The sequence below is a fragment of the Natrix helvetica genome, assembly GCF_964273705.1.
Source record: "Natrix helvetica genome assembly, chromosome: 4".
Lineage (NCBI taxonomy): Eukaryota > Metazoa > Chordata > Lepidosauria > Squamata > Natricidae > Natrix > Natrix helvetica.
The window spans coordinates 25,334,149-25,351,487 of NC_138550.1; the positions used below are offsets into that span (position 1 = coordinate 25,334,149).

At 39.3% G+C, this 17,339-nt stretch overlaps 1 protein-coding gene across 7 annotated transcripts in view; it reads left to right on the top strand.

Annotated features, from left to right (window-relative positions):
* FRY (FRY microtubule binding protein) overlaps nt 1-17,339 on the top strand; it is a 213,096-nt gene that overhangs the window by 123,087 nt on the left and 72,670 nt on the right. For 6 of the 7 annotated variants that reach the window (XM_081951786.1, XM_081951780.1, XM_081951782.1 and 3 more), the window contains 9 exons: nt 5,810-5,896; nt 6,872-7,131; nt 7,933-8,122; nt 10,359-10,483; nt 11,391-11,448; nt 12,475-12,566; nt 12,989-13,161; nt 15,922-16,082; nt 16,846-16,956. In XM_081951786.1, coding sequence (XP_081807912.1) covers nt 5,810-5,896; nt 6,872-7,131; nt 7,933-8,122; nt 10,359-10,483; nt 11,391-11,448; nt 12,475-12,566; nt 12,989-13,161; nt 15,922-16,082; nt 16,846-16,956 — 1,257 coding nt within the window. The remainder of the gene's footprint in view (nt 1-5,809; nt 5,897-6,871; nt 7,132-7,932; nt 8,123-10,358; nt 10,484-11,390; nt 11,449-12,474; nt 12,567-12,988; nt 13,162-15,921; nt 16,083-16,845; nt 16,957-17,339) is intronic. The other variant, XM_081951781.1, reaches the window with a different exon arrangement.

The following is a 17,339-nucleotide window of genomic DNA, read 5'->3' on the forward strand; positions in this document are numbered from 1 at the left end:
ATAGGCATTGCACTTCTGATCAAGATTAATTTCTTCAAAGCTGTTATTTAACCCCAGCAGTGAAAATGTGCAAGTATCATATGGATATCAATTCCATGGGGTCTCTGAATATTGCATTTTAAGTTAGTTTAATTTTACTCATTTAATTTATCGTTAAAACAAAAATATCAATCAATCAATCAATCAATCAATTTAAATTTATTAGCCGCTCCCTTTCCGAATAGGACTCGGGGCGGCGTACAATGGAGTAAAAAACATATAACATTTACATAAACCCATGACATACATAAGTACAAAGACACACATGTACGGAGGAGGTTAACAGATACAATACATAGACAATTAAAAACCATTAAAATACCCTAATTATAAAACCCCATGTACAATCCAAATTCAAAATGTTAAAAACAGACAGTCAGGAGGGGTACGAGAAAATTACGGTTGAGCCAGGCCAGATAGTTGAAAGAGGTGGGTCTTCAGTTGTACACGGAAGGAGCGGAGATCGGAAGTAATCCTGATGTCACGGGGGAGGTCATTCCACAGGGCTGGGCCCATCACAGAGAAGGCTCTGCTCCTGGGTGTCGCCCCCCGGCACTGTTTGGCGGACGGCACCCGGAGAAGTCCCTCTCTGTGAAAGCGGATTGGTCGTAGGGATGTGTGGGGCAGGATGCGATCCTGCATGTAACTAGGCCCTGTGCCATGAAGCGCTTTAAAGATCATAATCAAGACCTTGAAACGCACTCGGTAGACCACAGGAAGCCAGTGCAGCTCGCGCAGGAGAGGTGTTACAGGGGAGAATCTAGTCCTCCCCATGATCACCCGCGCGGCCGCGTTCTGGACCAACTGTAGTCTCCGAGTGCATCTCAAAGGAAGCCCCATGTAGAGAGCATTGCAGTAGTCCAGGCGAGACGTCACCAGCGCATGGGTGACTGTGCGTAGGGCATCCCGGTCCAATAAGGGGCGCAATTGGCGCATCAGGCGAACCTGATGGAACGCCCCCCTTGCCACGGCTGTTACATGGTCATCCATGGACAGCCGGGCATCCAGGAGGACGCCCAAGTTGCGCACCTGTTCCATAGGGGCTAATTGCATGCCCCCAATGGCCAGAGATGGAAGCACCTGGTTGAACCGGGGCGCCGGAAGCCACAGCCACTCCGTCTTGGAAGGGTTGAGTTTCAGTCGGTTGCCATCCATCCAGATCCGTACGGCCTCCAAACACCGGGACATCACTTCGATGGCCTCATTGGGGTGGTTCGGGGTGGAGATGTATAGCTGAGTGTCATCAGCATACAGATGATATCCCACCCCAAAGCCACGGATGATCTCGCCCAGCGGTTTCATGTATGTGTTGAACAGGAGAGGCGAGAGTACCGAACCCTGTGGCACTCCACATGTGAGAGGCCTCCGGGTCGATCTCTGCTCCCCTGCCAACACACGTTGCGTCCGGTCAGTGAGGTAGGAGCCAAACCACCGTAAAACGGTGCCCCTGACTCCCAGCCCCTCCAGCCGGTGCAACAGGATACCATGGTCGATGGTATCGAAAGCCGCCGAGAGGTCTAATAGGACCAGGATAGAGGAACAACCCCTATCTCTGGCCCGCCAGAGATCATCCACCAATGCGACCAAGGCCGTCTCCGTGCTGTGCCCGGGTCGGAAGCCGGACTGGCGCGGGTCTAGATAATCATTTTCCTCCAGGTGGCGTGGGAACTGCTGTACCACCACACTCTCTACAACCTTCGCTAGAAAAGGAAGGTTGGAGACTGGACGATAATTGACTAGGTCCGTCGGGTCCAGGGAAGGCTTCTTGAGCAGGGGTCTCACCACCGCCTCTTTCAAGGCGGCTGGTAGAGACCCCTCACCCAACGAAGTGTTCACTAGGACCAGGAGCCAGTCACGTGTAACCTCCCAGGATGCCAGTACAAGCCAGGAGGGACACGGGTCCAATAAACATGTGGTGGGTCGCAGACGTCCACGCAACCTGTCCAAATCCTCGATGGCAACCGAATCAAACTCCTCCCAAAGCGGACCCTCAAGACTCGCCACGGGCGTCTCTACTGAACCACTGAAGGGGGCCCATCCCATCCGGATTTGAGCGACTTTGTCATGTAGATATTTCCCAAACTCCTCTGCTCTACCCTGTAAAGGGGCTTCCCGCGGCCTCTCAAACAAGAGGGAGCGAGTCACCCGAAACAAGGCGGCAGGGCGGTTATCTGCAGACGCAATAAGGGCGGCGCAATGTTGACGTTTGGCCGCTCTTAATGGCACAAGGTACGTCCTCAAGTAGGCTCGTGCCTGTGCTCGGTCAGTTTCGGAACGAGAGGATCTCCAACGACTCTCTAGGCGTCTCCTTTGGCGTTTCATCACCCTTAGCTCCTCGGTAAACCAGGGAGCCAGGGTGGTTCGTCGCCGCAGGAGAGGCCGCAAAGGCGCCACCCGGTCCAGGGCCCCGGTAGTCGCACTATTCCATGCGTCTACCAGGTCCTCCACTCGGGGGCGGGTCAAATCCACAGGAGGTGGCCCAAGCTCCGACTGGAACCTATCTGGTTCCAACAGGCGCTTGGGGCGGAACCATCTAATACCTTCCAGTTCCGCCTCCTCGCGGTGTGGGGTAGCACCAGGGAAGTCCAGCCGGAGAAGATAGTGATCCGACCATGACAGGGGAGTAATAGCTAAGTCCCCTATTCCCTGATCACTCATCCACCGGCCTGAGACAAAAACAAGGTCCAGCGTGTGACCTCCCTCGTGAGTAGGGCCCTGAATTAACTGGGTCAGGTCCATGGCTGTCATGGAAGCCATGAACTCCCGAACCCCCTCAGACGCTTCTCCCATCGACGGCAGATTGAAATCCCCCATCACTATAAGGTTGGGGGTCTCAACCGCCACCGATGAGATCAGCTCAAGGAGTTCAGGCAGGGCCGCTGACATATAGCGAGGAGCCAGGTATACTATCAGCAGGCCCAACTGCCTCCCTGGGCCCCATCTCACGACAAGGGACTCACACCCGGATGTCTGTGGCACGGTGAACTCTCTCGGCTCAAGGTCTTCCCGAATAATCACTGCTACCCCGCCGCCCCTCCCCTGGGCCCGAGGCTGATGAAATGCTCGATAACCTGGTGGGCACAATTCCACGAGGGGTAAACCTCCCTCGCAGCCCAACCAGGTCTCGGTTATTCCTGCGAGGTCCGGCTCCCCCTCCAAAATAAGATCATGAATGAGGGGGGCCTTATTGACAACGGACCTCGCGTTGCATAACAGCAGTCTCAGGCCTTGGGCCTGTGGAACCTGACCACCTAGTATGCAGGGGTTGGTACAAACGACCGGGAATGACCAAAAACCCCGGTCTCCCAACCGACTGCGCGTTCTTAATGTGTCCTCGCGCCTGCCCCTCCCCACGACCGTTGGTATCAAAGAGCCCTGTAATGGAATGTTATCCTCCCTTTCCTCTCCCGCTCCGTTCCTTCCTCTTTCGACCACACCTAGTTGCCTGGCTCTACTATCACTCCTGATCTGGTCCTTCCCCCCCCCACCCTTAGAACCCTTTACAAATTTTAAAAAACAATTAACTAAAAAACCCCTTAATGCACGCTTCCTCCACCTCTCTGGGTTAACAAACCCGTCCTCAAGGTGGGCCCTTGAAAGGGCTGGAGGCCATGACTGCGAGAGGGGGGACTCTCGCAGTAGCAGCAGGTCTAGTCTCGAATAAAGCATAATAAAGGGCCAGCGCTCATCCAGTGGGTGCTGTCGATGTTAATGTAAGTTAGCCAAAACCACATACATCCAGATGAAACGGATGAAATAGTCCTGGTAGGGATAGGCAGATGGAAGTGGTCCACATCGTAGATGAAGATGATGGGTTAATAATAAAAAAATATATTGAATAACACATCAGAGAACATTAAAACCTATTATAAACACCAAAAGTTTTCCCAAACTGTTTACATTAAAGTATTGAGGTTTCCAAAATGAGTACCTGATAATAAAAATAATGGCAATAAAAACTACAAATTTTCCAGAAATATCTGTCAGTTAAGAGTAGTTTCTTACAGCTTCGGAACTGCAAGAAAATGAGTTAGGAGATGGGTTGTTAAGTCAACTTGCTATCATGCTATCATGAAGAACATACAGGAGGGGCTATTTTTGTTTCTTTTTATAAGTTGGAGCTGAGTCTGTTTTTGCAGAGATGTTATTAAAGCTACCTTTGAACAGTGAGAATACCAAAGCTATAGGGCAGGCTTTGAAATAGATTTTATTCACTACATGAGAAGGCCTTTTTCAATCTTAATAAGGAAGTACACAAGTTTAAAGGTAACTTGCTCACTGAAACCATCTTTCCTGCTTCTCATTGTCTATTTTACCCAGCTAATATTTTTTTTCAGGCCCAGAAAAATAGTTTAATATTGATTTTTGAACTGAGTTGATTTTGAACAAGGGGTATTGGTATTAAGACATATTAAGACCAAGTCATCAACTGTCCCTTCCTGGTATGAAATGTAAAAATATTTCTGCAAACATACTTTGCAGTTAATATTTTTATAACATGTGACATCAAGAAAAACCAGGTGGCAATGTGGTCTTAAGACAGTAGAGCAGAGTTTCTCAACCTTTGCAATTTAAGCTATGGGTAGTTCAATCCCCTTTAGCTAGGGAATTGTGAGGGTTGAACTTAACCTATTCTAAAGTTGCCAAAGTTGAGAAACATCAGAATCAAGGTTATGAATACTTATTTGTCAACTATAAGATCAGAGAGATTGTATTCCTAGTTCGTAACCCTACATTACAAGAGCTGTAGTGGCACAGTGGTTAGAATGCAGTACTGCAGGCTACTTCTGCTGCCTGCCAGCTGCCTGCAATTTGGTAGTTCAAACCTCACCAGACTCAATGTTGACTCAGCCTTCCATCCTTCCAAAGTCAGTAAAATGAGGAACCAAATTGTTGGCCATATGCTGACTCTGTAAACCACTTAGAGAGGGATGTAAAACACTGTAAAGTGGCATATAAGCCTAAGTGCTATTGCTATTAATTGTTAAAGAAGACTCAAAATATTCTAGCTTCATGCCATTGGGATTCTTAGAAAAAAGTAATTACTTTTTCAGACTATTAGGTTATATTGACGTACGTCATATAGAATCTGGTAAACACAGAATGTCACATTGCTATGATTATGGTATTAATTGGTGCCAAATTTATATAACTGTTGAAACTTCTGAAAGGGAGTATTTTAACAGATTTGATTAAGACGTCATCAAATCACATGTGATTTAGTATGTAATTACTGGGCATGGTATCTCTTTTACTTTTATCATTTGCAGAGACATGAATAAAATTCAACAAACAAGGTAGGGCAGTTTATTTCTTTCCTTCCCAGCATTACTGGAATAGCTAGAATTCATAAGGAAAAGCTTCAGTTTGTGCCAAAGGAATGTTTTCTTAAACATTCTAGCTACTCATAATGCAATTGCAAATGCTCTGGGAAAGTAGAGATAAACTTCACTACCACATTCTTTCTAGAGAACACATGCATAAGAGTAAGTATGTGCTTGCTAAAATTGTAAATAAAGTGATAGTGTTTTGCCCTAAAATAAGCGTTTACTTACTTTTGATACATTTGATAATTCTTATTAATATAAGTATAATATATTGAGTCACTTTTTTCTGTAAGAGATTACAATTATTCATCTTTTATCTTATAAAATTCTCCCCCCGTCGAGTATATGTGGTTGTGGGTGTTTCCACATCAGAGGGAGAGGGGGGCAGGGAGAGAGATCATTTCCACACATGCAATTAATTATTGCTACTTTCATGTGTACAGGATGATGATAGACCTATGATTGATGTTATGGACCAGCTAAGTTCTTCTATTCTAGAAAGTTTTATTCATGTGGCTGTTTCTGATTCAGTAAGTAATTTCTCATCATTAACAATATACACATGACAAATAAACACTGTAGCCTGCAATTATTGTTGTATAGATTTTTCCATTTTTAGCAGAAAATCATTCATCTAATAGCAATTTTAACTACAGGTAGTCGATGTACAATCAGTTGCTTAATTATCATTTTATGACAGATTTACAAAAAGCCATTTATAACCAATCTTCGACGTTATGATTGTCGCACCACCAGCTCTGCAGTCATTTGATTACATTTTGAGCTCTTGGCAACTGACTTGCCGTTATGACCAATTGCTTTGGCTCTTAGTTACGTAACTATGATGGGACTTTTTGCTGTTTTCTGGCAAAAAAAAACCCCATTGAATATGTAGGATTCACTTAACAGCAATGATGATTTGTTGCGACCATTAAAAAATTTATAAAATCAAGTCCAGTCATATGGTGCCTTGACTTATGTCCACAACCTATGACCAAAATTCTAGGCTCCATTGTGGTTGTAAGTTATAAGAATTATCTGTATCAAGAGACTTCCATAGAACGAGGTTTCAGCTCCATTATCTACTAGGTCTATGCTGCTAATTTAATGTACTTCATCTTCCTTTAGAGCAGACTGTCTGTTTATTGGATTAATATAAATGCACAGAGCTTGAGTAAGTTAACCAAGTAAATGAACTAGAAAACAAATTCCTTGAGTGGATTTTGATGAAGACAAACTGTTCTGTATCTGAATGCTGAAGAAACAACGGCAATAAACAAAGAACATTTGGTTACTTAAATAAGAAATATGTAAATACATCAGGAATGGAATGCTGAATCAGCAAAATGTAATATCAGTTCTGTATATGTTAGAAAATCCATCCCAGTAGAGAAGAGCCTTGCCATCAGACATGAGGCCTGGATATCTAGCAGAGTTTTGTACCAAAGAAAATATGAAAAGTAGATTATTTTCTGAGATATCGTTCTTTTCATTTCTTTTCACAGACAACGTTACCACTAACATATAATGTGGATTTGCAGTGGCTGGTAGAATGGAATGCAGTACTTGTTAATAGCCATTATGATGTAAAAAGCCCATCCCATGTCTGGATATTTGCACAGTCGGTCAAAGATCCTTGGATTCTCTGCCTTTTCAGTTTTCTTAGGCAAGAGAATTTACCAAAGCATTGTCCTACAGCTCTTAGCTATGCTTGGCCTTATGCATTTACAAGGCTACAGCTAGTGATGCCTTTGGTTGATCCAAAGTAAGTTCTGTTAATGTTACCTATTAATATTACCTGTTTTCAAACTTAGGTGTATTTATTTATTTATTTTTGAACCACCTCAGAGAAGTTATTATGTTGGATATATTTGATTACTTTTTAAAGAATAAATCTTAACAGTTCAAGGATATATGAGAATTATATGTTTGTAATCAATAATTATATTTTAAGGCTTCTGCATGATTTAGTTAAAGTATTGCAGCTGGACGTCAAGCACTTTAAAAAAAAATATTCTTTGTCTCCCCTGATCTCTAAATCTCTTGGTTTTACATGTGGGTGAATTTCATTATTAGCATGTCATAGATCGAGTAACAAATTTAAAATTAACAATTTAAAAAACCAAATTGAAGAATGTTCTGTTGCTGCACCCAAATACATTGGAAAATGTATCTGGGTTACATTGGAAAATACATTGGAAAATAACTTTTATAGATCAGGTCTATATAAAATGCTAAGCCAAGTTATTTCTTTTGTGTTATGCTTAGTGTGATATGACTCATTCAGTAAAGTGTGGCTCAATGATATGAGGCTAGTTACTAAGTTAGACGATAGGTTTCTCTTGTTTACTATTAATCTGCTGTTACTCTCTAAGATTTCAGAATGAAATATCTCATTTGCTATTGATTCAATCTCTTGAATGAATTTCATTTTATAACTGGATGAGTTATAAAGTGTTAATTTCCTTCTCTTTTTCTTCATGTTATTGGTATTGTAAAAATAGTAGAACAAAATTATATTTAATATTTGAATTTGAAAAATGTTTATTTTAAACCATATTTCTAGTAGTCCTGTGAATGCAAAGAAAACAAGTACACCCAGCACTGGGGATCATTATGTAACTTTGTGGAGAAACTATCTGATTCTCTGCTTTGGAGTAGCTAAACCCAGCATTATGAGTCCTGGACATCTGCGTGTTTCTACACCAGAGATCATGGCTACTACGCCGGATGGTACCATTAGTTATGATAATAAGGTAATTACATATTTCAGTAAAAGAATTTATAATGTGACTAAAATGTTTATAGTTATTATACAGTTTTGCACAATGTCCTCAAACTATTCATACATATAATATGCTGTTTCCTGCAGATTTTAAAGAGGTGTCAGGAGTGGGCTTCAAAAATTTCAGCAATGGGTTCTCTGCCCAGTTGCTGGGAGGGCGTGGCCATGGTGGGTGTGGCCTAGTCAGCCTCCTGCACCTTGGCGTAGGGGCCATTTTCACCTTCCGCAGTCTCCGGAGGCTTTCCTTGAGCCTCTGGGAGGGCAAAAACTGCCTCCCTTGGGCTCTGGAGGCCTTCCAGGAGGCCCGTTTTCCCCCCTCCCTGAGTTTCCACGTAGCCCCTTCACTTACCTTGCATCCAAAATGGGCCACATGGAGACTCAGGGGAGGGGAGGTGTGAGCAGGCCAGCCATGGGTGGGATTTGGAAGTTTTCCGAACCAGCCATAACATTAGCTACGGCTTCTCCTGAATCTGTAGCAGCCCACCCCTGGAGGTACTGCAGTATATGCACCAGGCAAACTTGTAATTACTAATCTGTTGTTAGGATATAATTTTGGAAAAAAAGGGAATTGAAGAAGGCAATTACAGATATGTAATTGTGTTTATTTCTACTGTTTCTGCACTAAAATGTTTGGGTAGTGCTATGCTGTGGGAAGAAAGAGTGTAACAGATCTGAATGGACTCCTCCAGAAAAGTTAAACTATCTTCTGTAGTCTCACAATTGTCCACCAGCAGTAAGGCACTGTTAATACTATCTTGTTCAAGCACATTCAAATGTTTTGCTCACTTCATCGTTATTTCCCTAGCCAGTGTATTGTTTTTATCTAGTTAGTTTTGGTTTTCTATGTTTTAGTCCATTGTTAGCTCAGGAGTGGGGCAAGATATAAAAGTTTGAAAACAAACAATGAATGAACGGGCTAGAGTTTCCCTCTTGACCTAGTGCTTTGTAAGCCATTCTGTTGGCAGGAGACAAGTATGAAAATATCATTCCATTTGCTTTTACGATTATCTTTTCCACCAATTACATTTTTGTCTCTGAAATGCACTAGCCTCAGATGCTTGACCTTTGGGTAAAAGGCCTGCTTTCTTTTCGGAGTTAGCATTTGAGGTCAAGTGAAGATCATGAAAGAGATAAATCTCTTGATAATCATTTCTGAAATAATGAATGGTGTTTTGGAATGTCTTGCTGTTATATTCAGGTAAAGAACTTTAAATGTCCCCAACTGTGCAGGCCTTTCTGTTAGATGTTCTTGTTTTGCCACCAATTTACACAATGTTTATTCTCCCTTCTTCAGCAGATAATAAAGAATGGCAGGGTGTAGAGGGGACTCAGAAATGTATTTTCTGTATTGGGGATTTTTAAACAGAGTTATAATTAAGAGATTAAAGCAAAAGCATTCAGTAGTCTTGAAGAAAATAAAATTGAGTCCTCTATCTTCAGGGTAAATATCCAAACTCTATAGATCAGGCGTGAGATAAATTACCAAAATCTCCTTTTCAACTGAGAATGACCCAGAGATTTATGACTGGTGAGGCTGGTGACATCATCAGGAAGTCAACATGAAGGGGCCTGCAGAGTGCGAACCGCGGGACCGCGGAGCGCGCTCCTCCTGCACACATGGTCCCATTCCCCGGCTTCCTGAGTCAACATGAAGGGGACCGCGGAGCGCGAGCCGGCGGAGCGCGAGCCGGCGGAGCGCGCTCCGCGGTCCCCTTCATGTTGACTCAGGAAGGCAGGGAATCGCACCACGTTTGCCTTTTGCCTTTTCCCTTTTTTCTTTTCTTTTCATGATGAGAGGGGTGAAGCTCTGCCTCCCCTGCCTCCCCTGACCGCACGTCCCTGGAATGACCCTATTCCAAAACTATATTACCAAGCTCCACATATCATTCAGAAATGTCTTTCCAATCTCATTCTTGCAAAGATACAATTATATTAAACAGGAGTAAATCAGACTGTATATGTTAAAGAGAAAAGTACATGTTACAGTTCTACTACTGAACTATTTTTAAACATTGCTTTACTAAATGTGCCACTTACAGTATTTTACTTATTTTATTTTCTTGGCTATTTTGAACATAATCCTGCCTTGCAAAATGTGCCTTTTAAAAATTCATTAGCAACAGTTATAACTATGCATACTTTGCTAGCCATAATTTTAAATATTGTTAATGACCATACCCATTAAAATTATTTTCACTTTATTTTAGGCTATAGGAACTCCATCTGTTGGTGTGTTATTAAAACAGCTAGTGCCTTTGATGAGACTTGAAAGCATAGAAATCACTGAATCACTTGTACTAGGCTTTGGAAGAACTAATGCTCTTGTTTTCAGGTATTTGTATGGCATGAGCTATTCATAGTCCAAATTTGCTTTAGTATTAAATGCAATAAAATGTACTATTATTGGAACACTGAATTAAATAGAAGACAGCTTTAAACTGTGTAAACATCTTGATAATAAATTTTGAAACATTAATGCATAATGCAAATAGATTATTTACTAAATAATCTATAATATGCAGAAGACTAAAAACTAAAATTGTTATATTGCATGGTAATTATAATTAATATTTATGGTTGAGAGTTCAATCCTATATAGTGGCAGATATTTCGCTTTGAGGGCGCAAAGAAAAAATATCTGCTGTGAACTCCACATAGGCATCAGGAAGGGCATCCGACCAGTAAATGCTCAGCTCTACTCAGTTGCCCCAACTCTACCCTGAATTAAGGGACTACAGAGTTGTAAAAAAACAATATCTAATTAATATTTCTATTATTATTTATTTATTTATTTTCTGCACTTTTTTCTTTTTAGTTTCTATTATTCTTTACCTTAGTTGCAAACTTTAATAAATTTACTATTAAAAAAGAAGCCTAGGCTCAGATTCCTCGATTATTGTTTAACTGGAGTTGGTTGGCCTCATCTGTTAGGATAAGTTTCAAGTTTCACCATTTGTAGTTGCTCTTGTAGGAGATCTGTTAGAAACTCCACTCTCCATCTAAAGCAGAGTATTCTTGTTTTTAAGAAATTAATCATTTTGATGTGCCTTCAATATATATACACACACCATCACAAGGTTATTGATATGTTTTTGTGGAAATATTCAATAATTCACGTGTCTTCACAATACACCCAAAAAATAAACATGCATTTGGAGAAAGCGTGTATACTCTCATAGATATTACAATTGCAATCTACTACAGAACTTTATTTGAAAAATATTTTCTTTTTAATTTAGAGAATTAGTGGAAGAACTTCACCCTCTAATGAAGGAAGCATTAGAGAGAAGACCAGAGGTTGGTAATAAAGTTAAGCTGTAAATATTTAACAAATGGTAAATAGGATTGAAATTAATTAATAAATTATTTTGGACAAAAATATTAAATAAATTGATTTTTTTATAAACTTTCCTTTGCAAGATATCTGAAAATTGTGTGCGTAGTAATCAACAACAAACAGAATACGTGCAACATAAAGCATTTAATTTGTCACAATGCAAGTTGCTACAAAGAAAAAAGAATTATCTATGAAAAATATTATTGATTTGAAATTTGCAAGTTGGTAGTCATAAGACACTGTTGGGAGATCTGTTGTCTCTTAGGGATTTCTGATTTTCAATTATTTGACAACAGAAAGTAGTGCGAAGACATGCAGTGGTAGGAATGCCCACATTTCTCTCTTCCTGTCCCTTTATCCCTCTTCCTTAAAACTGTACAAGCCAACTGTTTATAGAGTTTAGCTATAGCACTGTGTGTGGCAACATAGAAGTCAGAAAGAGAAAGGCAAAAGAAGGATACTGAAATAGCAGGCAAACCTGGCAGATACAATGAGTAGAATTAACCAGAATGAGCAGCTGCTGCTACAGGATACCTGAGAAAACATTGACTAGGCCTTTTGAATGGCTTAGCTGTTGGCAAATAGTTCACATGCTGGCATCTAAAAACAGCTCAAAGGCCTAGCACAGCCCATTGAAAGGCATCAGAAGCCTCCTGGAAGCAACCACTTAGGTCATTAACAGTTTCTGCATTAGTGCTTTCTCTGCTGGACCATAACTGACGCTTTATTTCCTCTTGTGTAAATCTATACAGATTTGTTTAGTCACCAGCAAGATGGCTTTTATAGAAGCCCCCCCCCCCCTCCCCCATTGGTGTGCCACTGCCAGTTCTCTGGAGAATCATCTTCAGTGTTAGAAAGTTCAGACCATTTGAAAATTGCTGGATAGCTTTAAAACAGATTCTGAACTACTCAGCTATGTTTTATTTTTAAGACCAACATGCAGAGAGTAGATGTAACTAATATTGCCCTATTTTTCTGCAATACAGAATAAGAAACGTCGTGAGCGCAGAGATCTCTTACGATTACAGCTGTTGCGAATTTTTGAATTACTTGCTGATGCTGGTGTGATAAGTGATAGGTAGGATATACTGCTTTTCAAATAGAAGAAAACCCTGTGATGGTGCCAATTACTTGTCTGATCACAGTCATTTCTTGTTAAAATAGCTTTTTCCAATGTAGTTGCTATATAGTTTTCTTTTTAATTCTTGATAACAGTTTTGACGGTTATACTGTAAATTTTAGTCTGTCATGCACACTTGTGGTTTCTGCTGGATCAGTGGTCACCAACTGGTGGTCCGCAGACCACTGGTGGTCCACAAGAAAAAATTGTAGAAAAATTATTTGCATTTTTATATTGCATGAAAATCTATTTATCTTTTTTAAAAAATCATACTAGTGGTCCGCAGGGTTTAAAATTATGAATTTAATGGTCCCTGAGTTCTGAAAGATTGGTGACCCCTGCGAGTCTGGATGATTCCTTAATGTTTTCCTTTGTTACAGTACAAATGGTGCCTTGGAACGAGATACCCTAGCACTGGGAGCCTTGTTCTTAGAATATGTTGACCTAACTCGCATGTTGTTGGAAGCTGAAAATGATAAAGAAGTTGAGATTCTCAAGGACATGAGAGCCCATTTTAGTGCAATGCTTGCTAACTTGATTCAGTGTGTGCCAGGTATGATAATGCAATAATTATATCAAGTACAGAATCATTAAGATGAAAAAAGAGGTGATTGACAAAAGCGTGATAAGGACTGCTGGGTAAAGAAGAAGTAAATGTTGCATATGCAGGTAGTCCTTGACTTATGACCACAATTGAGCCTAAACTTTCTGTTATTAAGTGAGACAGTTAAGAAAGTTTTGCCCCATGTAACGACCTTTCTGGCTATACTTGTTAAGTGAATCATGTACTTGTTAAGTTAGTAACACAGTTGCTAAGTGCATATGGCTTCCCTATTGACTTTGCTTGTCAGAAGGTAACAAAAGGTGATCACATGAACCCAGGATAATGCAGCCGTCATTAATACGAGTCAGTTGCCAAGTGTCTGAATTTTGATCATGTGACCATGGGGATGCTGCAATGGTTGTAATTCGAAAACTGTCATAAGTCAGGTTTTTCAGTGCCATTTTAAGTTTGAATGGTCACTAAATGAACTTTTCTAAGTTTGAGGACTACTTGTAGTTAGTGGGGAGAGAGGAAACAAGACACTAAATAGAAGTATAATTTACATAATTTTAATCGTACAATTTCTAGAGTTGTAATCATGTAATGAAATTATGGTAAAGGTAATAGCTTTCAAATTGTTTATGGCACAAATTCCATGAATGATGCCTGATGTAAGAAATGTTACCTTATTTACCAACAGTATAGTTTATGAGTTAGTCATTGTGTAATTATCACTGTCAATATTTTGTTCATTTCATTTCTATTTGATTTCCAGTGACAGCCCATTCCCTATATTATGTTAACTACTTGAGATAAATGTTTTAATTATTTAACATAAATTTATTCTTTGTATCCTATCTTTCCTCTGGGAACTGAACAGAATGCACATAGAGATGCAAAACATAACCTTAGAAATTAGTTGGGCTGAGACAAACTAACCAGAACAGACTTGTCAGTGAATGAAGTGTCAAATTCGGACTTTAATGTGTGGATTTTCCATATTGAAGTTCCAATTTCTGAACTGAGTTGACAGGAGTTCATAAAAACATGTGCTATATTAAACACATACATCTTAAAATGTCATAAATCTTACTATTAAATGGATAAGAAAAAAGTGCAAGAAATATATAGCAAGTAATTAATGAAGAAAAGGTAGACCACATACAGTTTTATGAAACGTGCCTGATCTGTCAAATTGTTGTATTTCTCATCCTAATAGTACTGTGGACATATAATATAAAGATTATGGATTTAGTACTCATAGGATCAACATAGGACTACTGTTATAAATTTAATATAGTCTCTAAGCTACATGAGTCAGATTATTTGCTTTTGAGTTTGGTCTTTTTTCAGTGAATGAACTTGAAAGTCTACTTCACAGTTTTTGGTTTTTAAAAACATTGTCAAATATGTTTAATACATACACGTACAATTTTAGTATTGTGGATCATTCAGGTTATCATTTGATACCTATTCATATTGATTTCTAATTTGCATAGGAAATTTGAAATACAAGGTTCCTTTCATTGTATTTTTGTAGTCGAAACTCATTAATTGTTGTGGTTATTGTAGGAACAGCCAAGGAACTATTAGCTTTCATCTGCAGAAAACAAGCATCCATAAAGTAGAGTGATCCTTAATTTCCCTTATAGCAGAAACTTAATTTATTTAAGGTTATGTATGTTGAAAGATTTCTTTGTAGGTTGAGTATATTTCATTTCTTAAATCAGCCTGCAGGTTTGGAGCTTAATCAGGGCATCTGAAAACTTCTGTTTTCTATGAAAATTTCAATTAGATCAATCTTCTGCTTTAAAAGCATTAAATCCAGCTGTGCCAAATGTTCAATGAATGGAATTTTCTTAGTACTAACAAAGGATTTTCTGTTTTCATTCATTAGAAAAATGTACATACATACATACATACATACATACATACATACATACATACATACATATAAAATAGGAGAGGATGGGAGCAAGCAAGACAGATCAAAATAGCACTTGGATTTTTTAAAATTTAGCATAACATATAGAATATCCATAGCTCTATTGTAAAACTGAACATTAAGGGATTTGGATAACAGTAAACATCTCAGAATACATCTTTTCAGTCTGTTTGGCATCTCCATGTAGCATTTCAGTTTTGGATGAAGGATCTACATGCATAATATACAGTGTGCATTGGTCCCATCTATAATCTTGTGTGCATCTGAAAATTGAAGAGTATTTGTGATATAAGTGCAGACACTCATGATATTTAGAAGTTCAAAATTCTAGAGATTCAAAACTCTTCAGATGCATTATATGAATGGTTCTCAAATTTTGCCATACTGTGATCTCTTGAAATGTTAAATGAATTGGTGTGACTGCCACACGCAGAAAACAAAATTAATTGTTTAACTATTCATTTAATTGGTGTTAATGTCAATCTGGTACAAAAGGGATAGCCATGTAGTTTTCCTTATTGAGGGTCTGTGAAATCCATCTTTGTTTCTGAGCAAATCTCTCTCTCACCACATCACATTCTTTGTATCGTGTATATTTATTTACCTATGAATAAATTACTTTTTTTTTACATGACATGAAATAATCTTAAATTCAAGGCTCTTTCCTTTCCAATAAATATATACTTGACAAATATTATTATTGTGTTTTAGGAATAATTCCATAGCTATACATTTTTGCATCAGATTTATGTTTGAGTTTTGATAAAATAATCAATACAATATTCTTTTACTGATACTCTTCTTTTATTTTTTTATTTACTCAGTTCATCATAGGAGATTTCTTTTCCCTCAGCAAAGCTTGAGACACCACCTCTTCATCCTGTTTAGTCAATGGGCTGGACCTTTCAGTATCATGTTTACACCTCTGGATCGTTATAGTGATAGAAATCATCAGATTACAAGATACCAGTATTGTGCTTTAAAGGTACATCATGATTCCTTCCATTGCATATAAATTTTTATCAAATTAAATTATTTTAAATTTAGAAATGAAAAGTGGTAAAACAGGTTAAATTTGGAATAGTTTATCCAAAACAACAGATTATTTGGTGCATCTTTGTGGTCTGTTCTTTTTCTGAATCTTGAATGCCTCATCTGAAAAATGATTCATAAATATTGTAAATATTTCAATTAAGATTAACTTAATACAAAATTGACTGTGTTAATTCATACTAAATTGGCTCAGGAGGAAGAGTGATAATAAGAGCAGAGTAACTCAAAAAGTGTTACCTGGAATATTAAATTAAACCAAGAACTATCTAGTCATTCAAGAATTACATTAACTTCCTGCCACAAGACATTTAACCCAATGTAATGCAATCATCCACTACACAGTCATCTTTCCTTACTGGTAGTTCTGGCAGCATGCAAGCATACTAATTGGTTTAGAAAACACAATTTGGGGAACATATAATATCTACATGCTTTGTCCAGGAAGTACCTGGTATTTCAGGGACCCTTGGATTAGAAGAGGAATGACATTGCAATACATTTGCAGAAAAGCAATGAAGAGTATAATTGGGCCATTGCAGCATTTGGAAATATGTTTTCTGCAGACATGACTGACAGCATGGAGTCTACATGATTAAACTTCATTACTACATTGTTTGACTTGTTGCCTTTCATTTAGAATTTGAAACTGATAATCTTTCAGTAAACAGGACCATATCCTCTCTTTTTTTAATTAGGCCATGTCAGCAGTGCTGTGCTGTGGCCCTGTGTTTGACAATGTGGGCCTTTCCCCTGATGGCTATCTTTATAAATGGCTTGATAATATTCTAGCTTGCCAAGATTTACGGGTAAGTACCTTAGCAATTATTCTTACTTTTAAATGTATTACATTTTATTTTTATTGCACATGGTCTACTCTAAGGATGAATTCATTGTGATTCAAATGGAATTTGTTTAGTGTTTGTGCTGTAGTGCAAATAGTGTACTTTGTGTTTTATCAGAGGGCCATACTCTGTGAACCATGTTTAAGGGACAAGGCATGATAAGTCAAGAACTAAACTAATTTTGGAGGAACAGGAGCTGACGTCGCAAGGACACGACGTGCGATCTTGGAGCTCCGAGATCGCAGTTGATACTTGTGCCGCTGGACGATCCTTTTGGACCTAAACCGTCTCGAAGAGATTGTGGCAGGGAAGAGTATGTCCTGCTGATCTCAGGGCCATCGCAAAGT